Source organism: Bufo gargarizans, chromosome 1 (genome assembly GCF_014858855.1).
Source record: "Bufo gargarizans isolate SCDJY-AF-19 chromosome 1, ASM1485885v1, whole genome shotgun sequence".
NCBI classification, from domain to species: Eukaryota; Metazoa; Chordata; class Amphibia; order Anura; family Bufonidae; genus Bufo; species Bufo gargarizans.
In genome coordinates, this window is record NC_058080.1 from 536,871,587 (window position 1) to 536,892,751 (window position 21,165).

Genomic DNA, 21,165 nt, shown 5'->3' on the forward strand with positions numbered 1-21,165 from the left:
TGTTACTTTGCCTCACAAAAAGTGTAATATAGAGCAACCAAAAATCATATGTACCCTAAACTAGTACCAACAAAACTGCTACCCTATCCCGTAGTTTCTAAAATGGGGTCACTTTTTTGGAGTTTCTACTCTAGGGGTGCATCAGGGGGGCTTCAAATGGGACATAGTGTAAATAAACCAGTCCAGCAAAATCTGCCTTCTAAAAGCCACACGCCGCACCTTTCCCTCTACGCCCTACCGTGTGCCCGTACAGTAGTTTACGGCCACATATGGGGTGTTTCTGCAAACTACAGAATCTGGGCAATAAATATAGACTTTTGTTTGGCTGTTAACCCTTGCTTTGTTACTGGAAAAAATGGAGCAAATAATAAATTTGGCAAAAAATGTAAATTCTCGAATTTCATCTCCATTTGCCAATAACTCTTGTGGAACACCTAAAGGGTTAACAAAGTTTGTAAAACCAGTTTTGAATGCCTTGAGGGGTGTAGTTTCTTAGATGGGGTCACTTTTATGGAGTTTCTACTCTAGGGGTGCATCAGGGGGGCTTCAAATGGGACATGGTGTAAATAAATTAGTCCAGCAAAATCTGCTTTCCAAAAACCACACGGCACACCTTTCCTTCTACGCCCTACCGTGTGTCCGTACAGTAGTTTACGGCCACATGTGGGGTGTTTCTGCAAACTACAGAATCAGGGCAACCCATATTGAGTTTTGTTTGGCTGTTAACCCTTACTTTATTGCTGTAAAAAATGGGTTAAAATTGAAAATTTTCCAAAAAATAGAAATTTCTAAATTGTTTCTCCATCTGCCATTAACTCTTGTGGAACACCTACAAGGTTAACAAAGTTTGTAAACCCAGTTTTGAATACCTTGAGGGGTGTACTTTCTTAGATGGAGTCACTTTTTTGAAATTTCTATTCTAGGGGTACAAGGGGGGGCTTGAAATGGAACATGGTATAAACAAAACCAGTCCTGCAAAATCTGCCTTGCAAAACCCATATGGTGTTCCCCTCCTTCTATGTTCTCCCGTTTGGCCAAACAGTAGTTTACGACCACATATGGGGTATTTCTGCAAACTACAGAAGCAGGGCAACCCATTTTGAGTTTTGTTTGGCAGTTAACCCTTGTTTTTTTCCAGGAAAAAATTGATTATATTGGAAAATTTTCCCAAAAATCAAAATTCTTAAAATGTATGTCTTTTTGCCATGAAGTCTTGTGGAAGACCTAAAGGGTTAAAAAAGTTTGTAAAAACAGTTTTGAATACCTTGAGGGGTGTAGTTTCTAGAATGGGGTCATTTTTGGGAGGTTTCTATTATCTAAGCCTCACAAAGTGACTTCAAACCTGAACTGGTCCATAAAAAGTGGGATTTTGAAGATTTCTGAAAAATTTCAAAATTTGCTTCTAAACTTCTAACCCTTGTAACATCCCCAAAAAATAAAATATCATTCCCAAAATGCTATAAACATGAAGTAGACATATGGGGAATGTAAAGTCATCACAATTTTTGGGGGTATTACTATGTATTACAGAAGTAGAGAAACTGAAACTTTGATATTTGCTAATTTTTCCAAATTTTTGGTAAATTAGGTATTTTATTATGCAAACAAATTAATTTTTTTGACTTTATTTTACCAGTGTCATGAAGTACAATATGTGACGAAAAAACAATCTCAGAATGGCCTGTATAAGTAAAAGCGTTTTAAAGTTATCAGCACTTAAAGTGACACTGGTCAGATTTGCAAAAAATGGCCTGGTCCTTAAGGTGAAAATGAGCCTGGTCCTTAAGGGGTTAATGACAGGAAGGCACAAAGTAACATTGAATTCATCAGCTGGGAGTAAAAGGTACCCCGTTTCCTCATTGCTGTCCTACTTCATTGATAACTTTTAGGGATTTGACAATTGTAGAAAAATAAGGCCTCTTTATGCACAACTTAAAGGGGGTTTCCAAAGATAAAATGTCTGTCCATAATATAAAAAAAAACTTGCCTGCTTATCGTTAAAATTCTTCACCATTGCTGCCGTTTTTTCTGTTGCTGTCTTTGCACTTCTGGATTAAGGTGCATTGTCCATTAGGACAATACATCGGTGGTCTTGCCAGTCACAGATTACCATAATGACTTCACCCTGGTTGACAGAGTGACTGTGGTTGTCTAGCCCTCAGTTACCGTAGTAATGCAGGACTGTAAAGAGATGCTCTGAGGACCTGAACATAGGCCGTCCAGGGACAATGACAACATTTAAAGGGAAGTGTATTTAGAGGTTTATTACTTCAGCATTTTGGGCAGTTTTAGTGAGGTATTATTTTGTCCTGCACCCAAGACAGCACCCTTGAGAGACTGCCTCCATACAGGACAGGAAACAAGTACTTTCGTGTAGAGTTCTTAAGGAGGGGCTCTGCCCCTGTAGCACCAGTTCCTGTTTCCTGTCCTAGGCATAGGACCTATAGTGGAAACTAGAAGATTAGGCCGCAGGAGCCCCGCATGTGCATCAGAGATAGGGGTTACCTGGTGCGGCTTAAGACTCGACTAGATGCCGCCTGCCAAGTCTGGGGCCATCTTTCTGGGTCTCGGACTATGTCTTGCCGGCGTTCCTGGGCAGACCCGGTGTTAATGGGAGGTAATGCCGGTACGCCGGACTCTCCTGGCTGTGTTTAGGACGTCCGGGGTCTGGTCTCTTTCTTCCTCCTGGCCTCCAGCAAGCTTACAGAGACGGGGAGGGCTGAGCACGCTCCGTGCGCGAACTAAAGACATCTTCAACTTCCGGTATTTGTAACGCATGTGGTTCCAGATTTCTTGAGTTCCGAAAATGAGGATAGGAACATCCTCTTCCATAAAGGGCCACATGGGGACGCTGGCAGGGACCTGACCTAGGATATTTAACCCTTATCAGCATGTGGTCAGGAGGATCCCAGTCAGCCTGCAGGCATCCGTGGATGTACCTATGGATAACGCCTTATCCTTATTTGGAAGTATGGAGGAAGAGAGCAGTCAGCGTGCTGATGTCCAGGAGGGTCATGATGACAGACCGGTATTCCTGGTGGGGTAAGGGTGTCAATCCCCACCTTTTATTCCTCCCTTCAGTATCTAATGGGGCTTATTTTCTTTTAGAATACCAAAGAGGGCCTTAGGAAAGCCACCGCTAAAATTAAAAGAAGTGTGCTGTATGCAAGAAGAAAATCGCTCCTTCCTGGTCTAAGTTGTTATGTCAGCATTGCGTTAATAAGGTGGTAGAGGAGAAATTCCCGTCACTACTTCAGAGTATCAAACATATTGTCAAATCTGAAGTTTCCTATTCAATCAAATGTTTAAAAAATGCCTCCTTTCCTCCGCTGCAGGCAAGCAAGGTCACTCTAATGTCATATCTGATACCGAATCCTCCGACAAGAATAAGCGAGGAGAAATTCTAGATAATTCAAGCTCTTCCTCAGATGAAGAATCCACGGGTAGACCTTTATTTTCCCCTGAGGATACATATTCCCTACTCAAGCCTATTAGAACCTGTATGAAGGTGGAAGAATCCAGGGAACAGAAATCCATTCAAGATGTAATGTTTGTTTTATTCTAAGAAACGTTAAACGAAAATATCCCTTTGAGGGAGAGTCGTGATGTTGAGATAGGACTCGTAAGTTGGATGCCATATTGCAAAAAAATTCAAAAAGATCTGCTTTGCCTTTTGAAGACCTTGGCACTTTGAAAGACACGATGGATAGACAGTCAGAGCTCTACTCTTAAAAATGGGAGGCCTCTACTCAGGCCTTTAAGCCTAGTGTAGTCATTACCTCTACTGCCAGATCCTTAAAATTATGGTTACAGGAACTAGAATCCATATACAAAATAAAACCTCCAGAGACAAACTCCTAGCGGTATTTCCGACCATCTTTAAAGCAGTGGACTTTATTTTGGACGCTTCGGCTGACGCATTAAGATTAAATGCCAGATCCGCAGCTCTTTCCAATTCAGCTAGGAGAGCAATTTGGCTTAAGGAGTAGTCTGCTGACATGGGTTCAAAATAGGGCTGCAGCTAACGATTATTTGAATAATCGATTAGTTGCCGATTAATTTCTACGATTAATCGAGAAAAACGACAAAATTACAAAACAGAGGTTTATATGATCTTACTTGAAAAATTATGTTCAAAGGCCATATTAAAACAAATTGTGGACGACACTTATGGGGGATCTGTGGACGACACTTATGGGGGATCTGTGGACGACACTTATGGGGGATCTGTGGACGACACTTATGGGGGATCTGTGGACGACACTTATGGGGGATCTGTGGACGACACTTATGGGGGATCTGTGGACGACACTTATGGGGGATCTGTGGACGACACTTATGGGGGATCTGTGGACGACACTTATGGGGGATCTGTGGACGACACTTATGGGGGATCTGTGGACGACACTTATGGGGGATCTGTGGACGACACTTATGGGGGATCTGTGGACGACACTTATGGGGGGATCTGTGGACGACACTTATGGGGGGATCTGTGGACGACACTTATGGGGGATCTGTGGACGACACTTATGGGGGATCTGTGGACGACACTTATGGGGGGATCTGTGGACGACACTTATGGGGGGATCTGTGGACGACACTTATGGGGGGATCTGTGGACGACACTTATGGGGGGATCTGTGGACGACACTTATGGGGGGATCTGTGGACGGCGTTTATGGGGGATCTGTGGACGACACTATTATGGGGGATCTGTGGACGGCGTTTATGGGGGATCTGTGGACGGCGTTTATGGGGGATCTGTGGACGACACTTATGGGGGATCTGTGGACGACACTATTATGGGGGATCTGTGGACGGCGTAGTTATGGAGAGGGGGATATGTGCACTGTTATGGGCATAACAGTGCACAGATCCCTTTCCTCATAACAGTGCACAGACCCCCCTTCCCATAGCAGTGCCATACACAGACCCCCCCTCCTCCCCATAGCAGTGCTATACACAGATCCTCCCCCCTCCCCATAGCAGTGCTATACACAGACCCCCCTTCCCCCTAACAGCCCCGGCGCTTGCATCTTTATTTTACCTTTTTACAATGACGCTCCCGCTCCTGTAACAGCCAGGCAGAGCGGACGGCGGCGTAACGTCACTCAATCACGTGACGCGCCTGCTCCGCCCACTTCATGAATGAAGGAGGCGGAGCAGGCGCGTCACGTGATTGAGTGACGTTACGCCGCCGTCCGCTCTGCCTGGCTGTTACAGGAGCGGGAGCGTCATTGTAAAAAGGTAAAATAAAGATGCAGCGCCCGCCCGCCCGCCCGAATAGCAACGAATCGGCGATTATTCGATAACTGGATTCGTCGACAACGAATCCAGTTATCGAATATAATCGATTACATCGATTAATCGTTGCAGCCCTAGTTCAAAAATAAGCTTTGCTCTATTCTGTGCCAGGGAGACTTACTTTTTGGGTCAGTTTTGGAAGACCTTTTAGAAAAGGCCTCTGACAATAAGAAAAGGTCTCCCGTTTCCAAACCACCTAGGAGGCAGCAATTTTTTCAGAGAAACAGGAGAGTCTTCAACAAAAGAGATAAAAAGCTAAATAATTGGAGAGAAAACAGAGGTAGAAGGGGTTCCTCTTTAGTACCCAATCCGCTTCAGGCCCCAAGTCAGCACTGACTGTTACTGTCCCATGGCGGGGAAGACAATCTCTTTTTTTTCTTGGGGTTGGGGAAAAATCTAGGCAAGCCCCTGGATAAATGGTATTATAAAAGACGGTTTTCGTCTAGAGTTTCTCTCTCCCCCACCGGAAAGGCTAAAAATGTACAAATCTAGCTCAAAATTCAGTGAAATTCTTAGCATTAAAAGAAGTTTTTTCTCTTTTTAAAGAAAAATGTTCTAATTCACATCCTAGACTCGGGGGAGGAGGTTTTATTCGTCCCTATTTCTCCTACCCAAGCCAGACGTATCTTTCAGAATGATTATAAACCTGAGACTTAAATCAGTACCTCAAATACAAGAAGTTTAGAATAGAATCCATACAGTCTGCAATAAAACATCTGTTCAAAGACTGTGTCATGGCTACCATAGATATAAATGATGCCTATTATCACATCCCAATTCATGTCGACTTTCAAAAATACCTCAGAGTGGTTGTGTCTATGGAAGGACCAGGTTCATCATTTACAATACAGAGCCCTTCCATTTGGAACGTCCGAAGGCTTTTCGCAAAGTTAATGGCAGAGGTTATGGCCAACATAAGAGAAAAATACATTCTGGTTATTCCTTGGACGATCTTCTGGTGGTGGCAGAATCTGTAGCTCTTCTAACCGCTCAACTTCTAAAGTAGTAGACAGTCTAGTAAATCTTGGGTGGCAGATAAACTGGGAGAAATAAAACTTGACCCCCTCACAAGAATGTGTTTTTTCTAGGTCTGATCCTGGATTCTGTGAATCTGCGGTGCATCCCCCCTCAGCACAAGATAACCAGGATAATGAAAGACATGCAGGTCCTAATAGTCTTAAAAAAGGATTGGCAGTACTAGGCAGAATGACCTCCACAATACCAGCTATAAGTTGGTCCCTGTTTCACTTCAGGACGTTTCCGTGGCAGATCAGAATGGCAGGGATCATTGTCCCCGCTGGAGGCCCATCTATCTCTCACCTCTCAGGTCATACAGTCCTTACCTGGTGGCTAGAGCCTTCAAATCTGACTCAGTGCTTCCCATGGATTCTACAGGAACAAGTAACCATCACCACGGATGCCAGTCCGACCGGGAGTGCATTTTGTCAGTCGGGGGTAGCCTTAAGAGCTTTCCTGCCCAGATTGCAGTGAAAAGGACTAAAAATATTCTCGGACAACACTACAGTAGTATCTTACCTAAACAGACAAGGAGGGACAAGATAAGAATGTCTTATGTCCTTAACTGCAGAAATTTTCTCACTAATCGTTCCTTATATTCCTTTTTATTAAGGCAGTACATTTAAAAGGTACAGAAAACAAGGTGGCGGACTACCTAAGCAGAAACCATTTGGATCAGGGAGAGTGTTTGAATCACGAGGTCTTCAATCAGATAGTTCAGCTTTGGGGTCGTCCTCAAGTAGACCTTTTCGGAATGAGACAAAACAAAAGGGGGCAGTCTATTCTAGGTATAGACACCTTCTCCTTTCCTTGGCCGGATCAGCTTCTGCATGCCTTTCCTCCTCTAAGACTTCTTCCGATGGTATTGCAGAAGCTGAGGCAAGAACAGACGAGGCTCATTCTAATTGCACCTTTCTGGCTGAGAAGAACCTGGTTCACTTGGCTGAGGAAGCTGTCCCTGTCAGATCCATGGGTTCTTCCAGACAGGCGAGATCTGTTATTCCAGGGGCCTGTCTTTTTTCCGGAAGTTAAGAACCTTCATCCGGCAGCCTGGTATTTGAAGGGGAAATCTTAGAGTGTAGGGGGTCTATCCAAAGAGGTCATTTCTACCTTTTTTGTCTTGTCGGAAGGAAGTAACCTCCACTATTTACCTTAAGGTCTGGAAGACTTTCTTAAAGTTCACTAGCTCCCCGGTTGATCCTTTAAGTCCTCCTCCTATGCCTAAGATTTTGGATTTCCTTCAAGAAGGTCTTAATAAGAACCTGAGACTTGGCACTCAGAACAGACACCTGTACTTTAAGAGTGCTTTTTTTGATTTCCCCATTGCCAATCATCCTTGGATTAGGAGTTTTTTTTTGTTTGTTTTTTAAAGCAGTCAGAATTAAGCCTGTAGTCAGGTCATCAGTTCCCCCATGGGATCTGAATATAGTTTTGTCTAGGATGATGGAGCCTCCTTTAAAACCGCTGCACAATTTATATATTAAAACAGTATCTTTTAAAACTGCCTTTCTGGTGGCCATCACCTCTGCTAGGAGAGTGGGTTAGGTTTCTGCCTTTTCAGCTTCTTCTTTTTCTTATACTAACATCCTGGAGGATAGTGTTCATTAAACCGGACTCATCTTTTTTGCCCAAAGTGGTCTCTTTTTCATAGGTCCCAAGATATTGTTCTCCAATTTTTGTGTCAGTTAAGAATGAGATCAAAAGGAGGCTCCATTGTCTAGATGTTAAAAGCCTTTCTCAATATCTGATTATCACAAATCAGTGGAGGAAATCCTCTAGACTGTTTGTGCAGTTTGGAGGGGAAAAAAGAAAAAGGGTAATAAGGTGTCTTCTAGGATAGTAAAGGCTATACTTTTGGCCTATTCCTCGGCGGGGGAAACTCCACCTTTTGGTTTTGGTGCTCACTCAACCAGATCCGTTTTTACTTCATGGGCAGAAAGGTCCAATGCATCCTTAGAGCAAATCTGTAGGGCAGCTACATGGAAATCTCCATGTACCTTTTTTGACACTACAAATTAGATTTAGACTCCAATGATCGTTTATCCTTCAGGAGGAAAGTATTACAAGCGGGGTAGCGCCCCAAGCTAGTTTCTATTCTAGTCTTCTCTCAAGGGTGCTGTCATGGGCTCATGGAAAAACGATTACCGGTAAGTAATCCTAAATTTTCTGTCATGTTTGTTTGTGAAAAATGTTTCTGTAGTCACCAGTCAGTTTATACTGACCATATTTGATTTTTTGAGTTGTATATGGTATCTACAGAGTATTGCAACGGGCTGCAGATGTCCACAACAGACCATGTGCTATCAACCCTGTTCATGTATCATAGGTTGTATTCAAGGGAAGACTGGCCGTATACCATATAATTTCTTCATCAGACCTCCATATGGGAAACCCCTATATTAGAGCTCAGATCAGACTAACGCGCCCCCCACCATGTCTGGCCTCAGATCAAACCCCCACCCCCATGTCAGACCACATATCAGATGCAAAACAGAGATAAAATATATAAATTCACTTTTCCTGCTCCACCGCTACTCTCCAGGTCCATCGGTCTCTTCTGCAGTCGCGTTCCCTGATATTCTCTGGGCCCTCCACCGTCACTTGACTGCGTGCAGCGTCAAATCGTAGTGCCCACAGTATGTCCTGACGCTGTATGCAGTCAGGACAGTGCAGTGCGGTGCCAGGAGGAAATCAAGCAGGGTAAGTTAAGTGTTGACAGCTCTTCGCTACTTGCGACTCTTGCATAAACGTGAGTGTTTCCATTATGGAAGCGCTCACTAGTATTTGCTTTATAAGATGCACTGCTGTTTTCCTCCAACTTTTGGGGGGTAAAGTGCTTCTTATAAAGCGGTAAGTACAGTATTTTGGAATGGTAGTTTGTTCTGCACTACGGTATTGCTGGCCCGACTACTTGTGTTGTCCCTGCTTACTTGTGGCTTGTGTAGGCCCTGCCTGCTTGTGTTTCCCTGCCTTCACTTACAACTTGCGGCCACTTCAAGTTTTTTTTTCTTCCCCATTTCCTCTTTAAGTTTCCAATCTACCTCTGGCTGTATTATTAACTTTGTGATCCTTCCACTGTCCTTTAGGTGGTCTCCCAGTACAAGTTTCACCCTGAATGCTTCTCATGCTCTGGATGCCACCATGTGATTGAGGATGGGGAGTCATTCAGCTTGGTGGAGAGCACAACTCTGTTTTGGTGAGAACCATCTAATGAAATATTCACCGACCTCTCCTTAATGAAAGGATTGGAACTAAAAACTGAAGAAATGAAATGTATGCTATCTTGACCAATGTGTTTTGTACCCTAGTGTCTACAATTTTCTGTTTAGGTGATTTGCTTGCTTTACTGTAAATTGTCTTGTTAATGATTTATTTATTTTTTGTTCGCATGGGTCCTTGTACAGCATATAGCAATAGAACAATCCAATTAGTGTCTGAAAGTCATGTGACCAACTCCTGGATAACTCCTTTGATCACGAATATAAAGTGATTATAGTTTGTCACAGCTTGTGATTTATATCTGTTATACTTATTTTATTGGTGTAATAATTTTCTTCCATATTATTTCTTACCATTCTAGCGGGCCTTGCCACAAGCTGCTGCTTCTACGACCACAGTTTGAGGGGCTTTGCAATGAATCGGCTAAAGAACAGCATCCTCACACTCTAACCCTCTTACGGCTACCTCCTCATGCAGGAGGCAGTAGAGACTTCTCTGTATCGGTGGAGGACATGAAGGTCACACAGTGAGTTTAGATCACACATCTTTGAAAAGTTAATATTCTAAAACATTATTGGCCATCTGTGTTGCATTGACGGGTAAATTTATTAGGGCTCCCATAAACATTAGTGTGAACGGCGTATTTGGCTGACTGGATGATGGAGGATAGAAGAATTGGGCAAAATGAATATATTATCCTTTTGTTCTCCCGGAAGATAAGCAGTCGCCAAAAGCTTCTGGGGCGGGGCTTAGGGGGTGGGCGGGGTTTATGAGGGTGCTGGTCGGCGCTGACTGATTCACGCGCATGACAAAACACAAGGTGCATATTAAGCTATATAACACTATAACGATTAAATTTATTATTTAAATGTGACTCCAAAAAAAAAGTATTGCAACACCAATTCAGTACCATGAAGAAAAAAAATACTCACACGTTAACCACATGTTGCATGGGGTTAAAGGGTTTCTACCACTTCGTTTTCACATAATTAGCTTTCAGACACTAGCGATCCGCTAGTGTCTGATCTGCCAAACAATCCTAATATAATAGCTTTTGGGGCAGCCATTTCGCAAAAAAAAAGAACTTATATTGATATGCTAATGACCCTCTAGGTGCTATGGGGGCGTCATTAGCACCTAGAGGATAGTCTACCTTCACAAAATGCCGCCGCCCAGCGCCGCCCCCCCACTTCCCTGCTCAGACATCTCCACTGCGCCTGTTCCTCGGAGCACTATGACGTCATCGGCGCAGGCGCAGTGGAGATGTCTGAGCAAGGAAGCGGTTGGACATTCACTGTGCATGCGCCGAATACAGACGCGCACTGCGCATGCGCGAGAATTCGTCCGCATGATCGCATTCCGGAGGAGATGGGCGGGCTGGAGGGACGCGCTGGGCGGCGGCATTTTATGAAGGCAGACCGATCCTCTAGGTGCTAATGACGCCCCCCATAGCACCTAGAGGGTCATTAGCATATCAATATAAGTTCTTTTTTTTAGCGAAACGGCTGCCCCAAAAGCTATTATATTAGGATTGTTTGGCAGAGCAGACACTAGCGGATCGCTAGTGTCTGACACCTAATTATGTGAAAACGAAGTGGTAGAAACCCTTTAACGTGTGAGTATTTTTTAATTTTTACTTTTTGCAAAGTATCAATTGCCCATTATGTGAGGAGGTACTTGATGGGGTCACTTACTATTAATGTGAAGCAAATAGAAGTCTAAATAGATAAAGCCTTGTGCCTCATATTAATAGTAACACCAGAGAGTACTTCCTAACATAATGGACATTGAGCAGCATGGGGTTAATGTGTAGGCTGGTGTTGGGTACCACAGTATGATAAGGTTACTGGCTATTAATGTGAGGCACATGGAGTCTAAATTGATGAAACTATGTGCCACATATTAATAGCAACCTCGTCAAGTACCCCGCTTAACATAATGGACAACATGGGGTTAATCGCATCAGGTACATGCTGTTAATATGAGGCACATTGTTTTATCAATTTGGACATGCATGTGCCTCACATTAATAGTAAGAAACCTCATTATGTGTACCTCATATTAATGGTTAACCCAATGTTGCCCATTATTTGATGAGGTGCTTGGGGGCTACATACTTTTAATCTGAGGTACATGGGGGTACTAATGTAATATCACCATGTACATCAGATTAATAATAGGTGACCCCATCTGTGGGACAGTGTGTGGGTACCTGCGCTTTCCAGATCACTATTGGCTGGGGACTGGTCTGAGAACACAAGAGTCAGGAGGAGGCTGCCGAGCACACTAGCTGAGACGGTGCAGCGGTAAACTCTCCCCGGTCCCTCCTCCTACTTTAATATTAGACATATTCATTGGTGGCAGTAGTGCGGCGCCTCAGAGCCCACTCATTGTATTGGGCTCTGCAGCGGCCGCATCATGGGAGGCAGAGGCGTAACTAGAGTTCTATGGGCTCGGGGCAAACTTTGAATTGGGCCCCCCCAACCGGGCCCGCCTTCTCCCCCCCCCCCCCCCCCCCCCCCACCAAGTCAAACACAGGGGACTGGCATAGCAGCAAACCCTTCATAGGGGCCCAGCCTTGGGGGCAAAATCATGAAATATATACAGAGCGGGCAAAAAATGTAATATATACACAGGAGACAAATGTAATATATACAGAGGGGGCAAAATGTATATATATACACCCTCTGCGACTGCGATCGTTGCGCCTGTCTTTTGCTGCCATGCCATTCCCCTGTGTATTGCCACTGTGCCACGCTGCCAGGTGCCCCTCTGTGAGTTATGAAGCCAGCGGTGTGTGCACATTTACACACCTTCTCTGAGGAGACTACTCCATTCCCGTCATCCCGCGTGCGCCGCGGGCCTGAGTAATCCGGCGACTCGCGGCGAGATAACACCAAGAAAGCAGCGCCGGATTGGTGGATGCGGGGCCGGGGGTGGGGCGCGATGTAATTAGCTGTGAGAGCGCAGTGCTGTGCTGCCGGTCAGGTACGACCTGACTGGCCATTATTAAAGTAAGATTAACAAATTTGAAATCACTTGCGTGCGGGGCTGTGGAGACCGCGATCATTAGTACGTCTCCACTAATGTTGGCAAGATGAACGCGTCGGCCGCGCTCCTCTCTCCTCTGCGGCCCGGCAACATATCTCCCAGGGCCCGGTCCTGGGCCGCGGCCCGGCGGTTGGGGGCCGCTGCTTTATACTATTAACAGTGATAAGCAGGATGTTCTAGTGGTGATAGATAATCAGTTCTTTTCTGTCCCTTATACTAGTGATAAGCAGGATGTTTTAGTGGTAATACGTAATAGATCATTAGTTTTCACCTCTCCTGTGCTCTCACCTGTTCCTTATATTAGTGATAAGCAGGGTATTCTAGAGGTGAGAGATAATCAGTTCCATCTCTCCTGTGTTTTCTTCTGTCCCTTATACTAGTGATAAGCAGGATGTTCTAGTGGTAATAGATAATCAGTTCTCACTTCATCTGTGTTCTCCCCTGTCCTTATACTATAAACAGTAATAAATTATAACCTCTCCTGTCCCTTATATTAGTAATAAGCAGGGTGTTCTAGTGGTGACAGAAAATCAGGAGTTGGAGCTGGAATGTGATAATGCAGGTGTCAGAGTCCGAACTTTGTCTTAGGGTGGGTTCGTGTCACTTTTTTTTTTTTCTTTTTTTTTCTGAAACATTTGCTGTAAAAAATAAAAAAATAAAGTAATTACAAGTAATCTCTTCATTCACTTGAATGGCGCTGGGTTCTTGTAATTACACTACGCCACCACCACTAGAGAGACGACATGTAGTGTAATGAAGAGAAAGCAGTGCTCGCCACAAACAGATGATTGGTGGGGGTTCCAGGTGTCGGACCCCCACTGATAAGATATTGATGATCTATCCTGAGGATAGGTCATCCATATAAAACCCCTGCACAACCCCTTTAAGGTTTCACCACTAATATACCAATTAAATTTGCATGCCCATTCTATTCTGCGTTATGAGGGTTTGTGAACTTCTTTCAGTAATACTTGTTTGTTACTGTTTCCATAATATCTGTACATTTTCTGTTTGTATTATGCCTTTATTTCTTCAGACAATATTTAAAGCTGAGTTCTTGTCAAGATCGTCCACTTTAACTGATGGGCCTATTGGCATTCCATATGCTGATGTTTTGGAGGATGAGAGGGAAAAAGTCCTCATATTCTGTTCATCTCCACAAGGTGGAGCTACAACTCCTTTTATTTTTGGTTTAAGTTACACTGCAATCTCATTGGGCCATGGCAAGGGGCAGAGTAAATCTGATCTTCCTTTTTCTTCTCCACAATTTTTATTCTTTTTCTACTTGCTTTCCATACATCTATAAACGGTATTCTCTTACCTTTTTCTCCCTTTCTGCAGTTTCCGTCCATATATTTCTAGAGTTGTGAACTCTTCTGCTTACCGCTAGCCACGGTTGTTCTGTTTTTTCCAGTTATTCTAGAGATATTGTTGTTCTGTTGCACATGTTCAGATATGGCATACTGATCTGTCTTTCTGAGGCCCCTACGACATTATAAAGGTACAATCTGCTATGGATTCATCTATCTTAATGGAAGGATAGATGCTAATTTTGGGAAGATAATCCCTATATACATTCCTTCTGTTGTCCTGGAATGTGAGAGGCTTAGACCCACCTAGAAAGAGAAATCTGATACTCTGTTTTAAGACAACACCTTCCTCATTTAATGTGTCTTCAAGATATGCTTTGACTCCTTCACAAACCCTGGTTACAGAGTTCTTTTCATTCCTTTCACTCATCGTATTCTAGAGGGGTGTCCTTACTAAATCAAAGAAATTTGATATAGGAGGTACTTCAAACCAGAATTGACACAAGACCTAACATTACAGCTGTGCAGTTTATTCTTGCTCAATTATCTGGATTTTAAAAAGACCCTTACACATCTAAGGTTAAAGGGATTCTGCAGTTTTTTCCTCTGGATAGATCATCAGCATCTGATCGGCGGGGGTCCGACACTCGGGACCCCTGCCTTCTCGCTGTTTACCACAGGCAAAGTGACGTCACGACTAGTATCCAATGACCTGGGCGGAGCTAAGCTCCATTCAAGTGAACAGAGCTTAGCCCCGCCCAGGCCATTGATGCTAGTCGTGACGTCACGGGGCCTGCGGTAAACAGCGAGATGCCCGCAGCGCTACTGCCAGTGCTGCTGCCTTCTCAAACAGCTGATCGGCAGGGGTCCCGGGTGTCTGACCCTCACCGATCAGATGCTGATGATCTTTCCAGAGGATAGATCATCAGTTTAAAAAAAAACTGCAGAACCCCTTTAACTACATCCAGGCAGACCCGCACCTATATCGATAACAGAGCCCCGAAAGTGAAGGAGAGCACTCTGCGCATGTGCAGCCGCCCTCTATTCATTTCTATGGGGCCGCCGAAAATAGCCGCGCGCTGGCTCGGCTATTGCTGTCTGCCCCATAGAAATGAATGGGAGCATAAGCCGCGCATGCACGGCACACTCCCGTTCACGTCTATGGGAGAGGCAGGGATTAGCGCTTGATGGTGGACGGACCACTGGAAATCTGCGGTCCTCCAGCCACAGCGCTCCCCGATCTGTTCTCGATATAGGTGCGGGTCCCAGCGATGGGACCTGCACCTATCAGACAATGGGGCCATATCCTAGTGATACCCCTTTTAATTGACGAATGTAGATAATAAAATCATAACAAAAATGCTGGCCAATAGGTTGTGTTTAGTCATCCATGATATAATTCACTCTGATTAATGAGGGTTCATTCTGAATAAATCCACCATAGATAAAAATTTAAGGGCACAGGTCTCCTTGCAGGTTGTATGGTGGAAAAGCCAAGATTGGGTCTTGGCCTCACTTGATGCGGCCAACCCCTTTGACTCCATTGAAAGGCCTTACTTTATATCGGTCAGATAATGCTTTGGGTATAATGACCGATTTAGGAAATGGATTTTGATTCTGTATAAATCTCCATGTGCCCAGGTGGTGGTGATTGGTCTGCCGTTCTCCACCTTTGGGCTATACAGAAACACTAGAAAGGGTTTGTCCCATTTTACTCTTCTTTCGTGCGATAGTAATTGAATCCTTAGTGATAAGGATTAGACAAAATTCAGCATATTTGAGTATTGGGATCGGCTCTCGAGAAGACCATATAGGGCTAAATTCCAATGATATGGCCTTTGTTATGGCCAACCCGAATGCTACACTTTTCTAGAGCTGTGTCCCGTATTAATAGTTTTGGGGCCTCCTGGTTAATTAGCAGAAAACATACTGAATGTGCTTAGGCCCCTTTCACACAGGCGAGATTGCTGCGCGGGTGCAATGCGTGAGGTGGACGCATTGCACCCGCACTGAATCCGGACCCATTTATTTCTATGGGGCTGTGCACATGAGCGGGGATTTTCACGCGTGCGTTGCGTGAAAATCGCAGCATGCTCCTCTTTGTGAGTTATTCACGAAACGCAGGCCCCATAGAAATGAATAGGGTTGCGTAAAAATAGCAAGCATCCGCAAGCAAGTATGTATGCGGTGCGATTTTCACGCACACGGTTGCTAGGAGACGATCAGGATGGAGACCCGATCATTATTATTTTCCCTTTATAACATGGTTATAAGGGAAAATAGCATTCTGAATTCAGAATGCATAGTACAATAGGGCTGGAGATTTTTAAAAAAAAATTAACTCGCCCTTATCCACTTGTTCGCGCAGCCGGCATCTCTTCTGTCTTTATCTGTGAGGAAAAGGACCTTTTGATGATGTCACTACGCTCATCACATGATCCATTACCATGGTAATGGACCATGTGATGCGCGCAGTGACGTCACCACAGGTCCTTTTCCTCACAGATGAAGACAGAAGAGATGCCGGCTGCGCGAACAAGTGGATTAAGGTGAGTTAATTTTTATTTATTTTTTTACCCCTCCAGCCCTATTGTACTATGCATTCTGTATTCAGAATGTATTATTTTCCCTTATAACATGGTTATAAGGGAAAATAATAGCAATCTACACAACCTTGAACCCAAACCTGAACTTCTGTGAAGGGTCTGGGTACCGCATTCAGGTTTTTATCACGCGGGTGCAAAACGCATTGCACCCGCGTGATAAAAACTGAACAACGGAACGCAAACGCAGTCAAAACTGACTGCAATTGCGTACCTACTCGCGCGAGTTTGCCGCAATGCACTGGGATGCATCCGGACACGCTCGTGTGAAAGAGGCCTTAGAATGGAAGAACTGTGGCTAGGCAGAGAAGTGTTGTGGTTTACAGGTAGCCTCTCACTTTAAATACTTTGGGATTATTATGTCACCGGATAGCTCGTTATCTTATGATTTAAAAGTTCTTCCCTCATTACACTACCTCAGAGCTAAATGTACACTATGGAAGTTACTTCCTCTTTCTGTAACTGGAAGGAATAACTTACTAAAAAATGAATGGAATGGAGTCGTGAAGGATTTTTTTTTCCCCCCCTAAAGTGAGAAAAATTGGCTTCTACCTCACAGTTTTTTTTGGCTTCCTCTGGATCAACTTAAAGGATAACAGGCCGAACTGGATGGACCGGACGGATGTCTTTTTTCAGCCTTATGTGATGATGAGCACTAGGCGATTCTTCACTCAGGTTGACTCTTTGTTCTTGACATTTCAGTGCGGTTCGGTTAGACCTAAACAGGCGCTAGGTGCCTGATTAATTTCTGTATTTTTTAGCAAGACAGCTTTTTTATATCAAAATGGATATCTGACTTTCCATTTCCTAATTCTGAATATCACTTAGCTCATTTTTTGCAGCTGCAGGCTCTGTGGCCTATATTAGAACATGGGGACTGTAGACCTAGGCACCTTCTACCCATCCTTAGATTAACGAGACAAATTTGGTCACATTCTAAAGTGGTATCTCACTTCATTGCATATATAGCTCAAACTCCTTTATGGTGTAATTCTGGCCTCTCTCATTTAACTTGGGATATCAGCTATTCATTTTTTGAGATCTTTGGGATTCTGTTTTTGAGGATCTTTAGGAACTTTACTGCTACTCACAAAACAATTATGGAACTTAAAGGGGTTTTTCGGGATTTTAATATTGAGACCTATCTTTAGGATGGGTCATCAATATCAGATCGACGGAAGTCCGACACTTCTATGGGACAGCTCGTTCCGATACACTTGAACAGCCATAAATGGGACAGCTTGTAATTACACCTGCTCACCACAGTGATGTCGACTACGAGCACGGATCGCAGGTTTTTCTTCAACCAGCTGATCGGTTGTTGTGCCGGGTGCCGGACTTTCACCAATCTGATATTGATGACCTATCCTGATGATAGATCTTCTATATTAAAATCCCAGAAAACACCTTTTAAGGATTCATTTTCATTTTGATCCCTGATAAAATGTTCAGATGTATTCCATTTAAGTAAATTTCCTCTTATCCTTTGATTGGGATATGCCTCTCACACGGTCTGAGGTTTAGGCTACATGCACACAACCGTAAAAAAAAAACACCCGGTCAGTTTTTCATTGCCATTTTTCAGCTATTTGTACATCCATTTTATAGCCGTCTGGCTGTTTTGCATCCAGTTTTCAAAAATAGATGAATTTCATTGGCTTTTTTTGGAAAAAGATCCCAACCCCTGCAGTGCCCTCAGTACACATAATGTTCCCCATAATGGCCCCCATCTGTAATAATGTTCCCCATAATGGCCCCCATCTGTAATAATGTTCCCCATGATGGCCCCCATAGTGGCCCTCATCTGTAATGATGGCCCCCATAGTGGCTCTCATCTGTAATGTTTTGTTTTAGCCCCCCAAAAAAAAAATCCACTTGCACACATCTTCATTAAAAAGCACCTCCTGAAGGACCTGCGCTCAGCACGATGATGTCTCTGTGCACTCCCAGCATGAGCGTGTTGTGACGTCATCATGCTGAGAGCAGGTCCTTTGGCAGGTGCTTTTCAATGAAGAGTGGAGCAACTGCCCTGTGCGTGGCAGTGGATGAGCTGAGTATTTTCCTACACACTGTCCTAGAGTACCCGTTTTTAACGGCTGTTAGACTGGTTCACTCCTGTCTAAGCGGCCATTAAAAACAGTCCCATTGATCTTAATAATAGGGTCTTTCTGGCTCGGAAAACGTCCTATTTTTTCACTGCCGTTTTTTAAAAAAAACAGCCATGTGTATAGCCCCATAGACTTTCATTGGTGATAAAAATGGCTGCGTGATGGCCGTTACTTAAACGGACGTCACACGGCCATTTTTCACTGTCATGTGCATGTAGCCTTGGTGTCTCTCATATACACCCACCTGCTATCTGCCAAATTGCTATATGAACCTAGTATAGCTAAATCTAAATGAAAACGCAGATTCTCTCCTCGGAGGACTGCGTAACTGTGCAACATTCTCACCTAGGAGTCTCTCCTGCCGCAAATAATAAAATGATTCAACTTTGTGTTATCCATCAGTGTTATTTAATCCCAGTGTGTCTTTCATATGGGCAGGGTTCCCAATAATGCTTGCTATGCCCTTTTGTTTCCTCATTTTGAACAGAACTATTACAATTATTAATTGAGATACTGAGTAAATCGGTTCCACAATTACCACATCACACCACTCCTTATAACAATGGAGGAATCTTGTAAATTGCATACTTCCATATGAAAGAACAGGTTATGAAAATCTTGAATGTGTCGATAAATCCCAGCGGATGTGGGGCACCTCTCCTCAAACTCTCTTTAATGTTCAAAGGTTTCATGACCTAATGGTGACCATTTTGATCTTTTAATGTATCTCCTAGATGATCGCATGTCTTGTCTTATTATTTGCTACCAAGAACTTATGAAAAAACTGATGTATTTTTCTACCTATACAACCTCATTTTATTGGTTATAGTTTTGTACTTTTATTTTCATTTCTGTCCTCCCTCGAGGATATTGTACGTTTTAGATTTTATTTTTTTCCTATGTAAGTTATTTTATGTTTGTGTTTAGTAAAACAAGTAATTTTTTTTACATAATATAAATATATATATATTTTATTTTTAAACGTGATATATTTTCATTCTTTTTACAGGGTGACACTTGAAGCTCGTAACTTGCTGTACCTAGGAGATCGCATCTTGGAAATCAATGGCTCTCCTGTCAGTACAATGCCACAGAAAGAGGTAGGCATTTTCCAGGTCCTGTTGTGAAGATAAAGGCTAATGCGTTTTATATGGGGCTTCTAAAAATAATGTATCAACCAATAGTGGGTTAGATAATTTGCTTATTGTTATCTCCTTCCTTCACACTTTCCCCAGGCTGATAATTTGCTTAACTGCACAGACCGGACCCTGCAGCTTCTGGTAGAGCACAACCCTCCACCAATCTCCCCTGTGATTAGAGTTCTTCCAAAATCTCCCTCATTGCACCAACGTGAGGGAAAAAGCATCTCGGAAAGTAATACCAAGCGTGGCTCCATCCGGTTAGAGTTTGCTCACTTTATTTGCCTTATTGCAGTATCTTAGCACTGCTCAGATTACTAGCTTTTATTGTTGCTTTGTTTAGTTTAAAAACCTTTTAATCTGACTACTTAATCCCCTAATTATATTACTCTCTTCTACTAATGTTTGTTTCTCCAGTTCTGTCCTTTTTTTTTTTTTTTCCCCTCCTCTACTTTGGACCACCATGTCTCTGAATATTATCTTTGGTGCTAATATAGCATGTAGTCTATCAGGACATGTACTTTGTAGCATGTGGTCTACTGTGGGAATCTGTGAAGAAATTAAATTTTCATGTAATGTGAAACAGATGCCTCATCTCTTTGGATGGAAGCTGCAGGCTGATGGACTATGCTTTATGCTGCTTTTATGTGTCTCCAACACTTTCCCCTGCGGTAATATTGGGTTGGAATCAGTGGAGACTATGGATATTGCAGGAGACTGCACACTAGAGTAGCACCTTATTTTTCTGTGCTGTTTGTACACCATCATTCTCTATGGTTCGTTCACTGATATGTGATCACTTGCTTTTTTCTTGTACATTTCTTAGGCTATGTCCACACATGCGCTTTTAATTCCAGTATTCTTTTCCGGCATATGCCAGACATGCCAATGCCCAACTGGTCTCTTTCATTGTAATGGGATCCCCCAGTTTTCTGGCATGAATATATTCTGGAGGACAAAATACCAGTACATATGTGGACATGGCCTCTTTCTGTTTTTTAGAAAAGAAAGTAGTATGAAAAAGAGGATATTGTTGCAGCTCATTCATTTCAATGGCCTCTATATTGTCTATCCAGGTCTGATGTGTTCACTAGAAATGCTTTATCTTTCGGTTCTGCTGCTTTTTCAGGCGCAGTACCAGTAACACTCGCTCCCCTGGACCCTGTTCTCCCAAAGACACTCGCTGTGTTTCTCGGTCAGAGTCCCTTCGCTGTGCTGTAGGTGGACCTCAGCAGATCTTTCGACCATGTGAACTTCTTCACGGTGAAGAACTAGGAAAAGGTTTCTTTGGTCGAGCCATAAAGGTCTGTGTTTGTTTTTTTTTTTTGTTGTTTTTTTTGTTTGTTTTTTTATACAGAAGTTGTTCTTTTAGAGCATATTTCACGTCGTGCAGATATAGCTGCCATACAAT

General features: G+C 43.3%; 1 protein-coding gene across 9 annotated transcripts in view; it reads left to right on the top strand.

The window, feature by feature from the left end:
* LIMK2 (LIM domain kinase 2) overlaps window positions 1–21,165 on the top strand; it is a 51,752-nt gene that overhangs the window by 15,719 nt on the left and 14,868 nt on the right. For all 9 annotated transcript variants that reach the window (XM_044275450.1, XM_044275449.1, XM_044275453.1 and 6 more), the window contains 5 exons: window positions 9,411–9,520; window positions 9,905–10,069; window positions 19,625–19,715; window positions 19,851–20,014; window positions 20,884–21,058. In XM_044275450.1, the coding sequence (XP_044131385.1) occupies window positions 9,411–9,520; window positions 9,905–10,069; window positions 19,625–19,715; window positions 19,851–20,014; window positions 20,884–21,058 (705 nt within the window). The remainder of the gene's footprint in view (window positions 1–9,410; window positions 9,521–9,904; window positions 10,070–19,624; window positions 19,716–19,850; window positions 20,015–20,883; window positions 21,059–21,165) is intronic.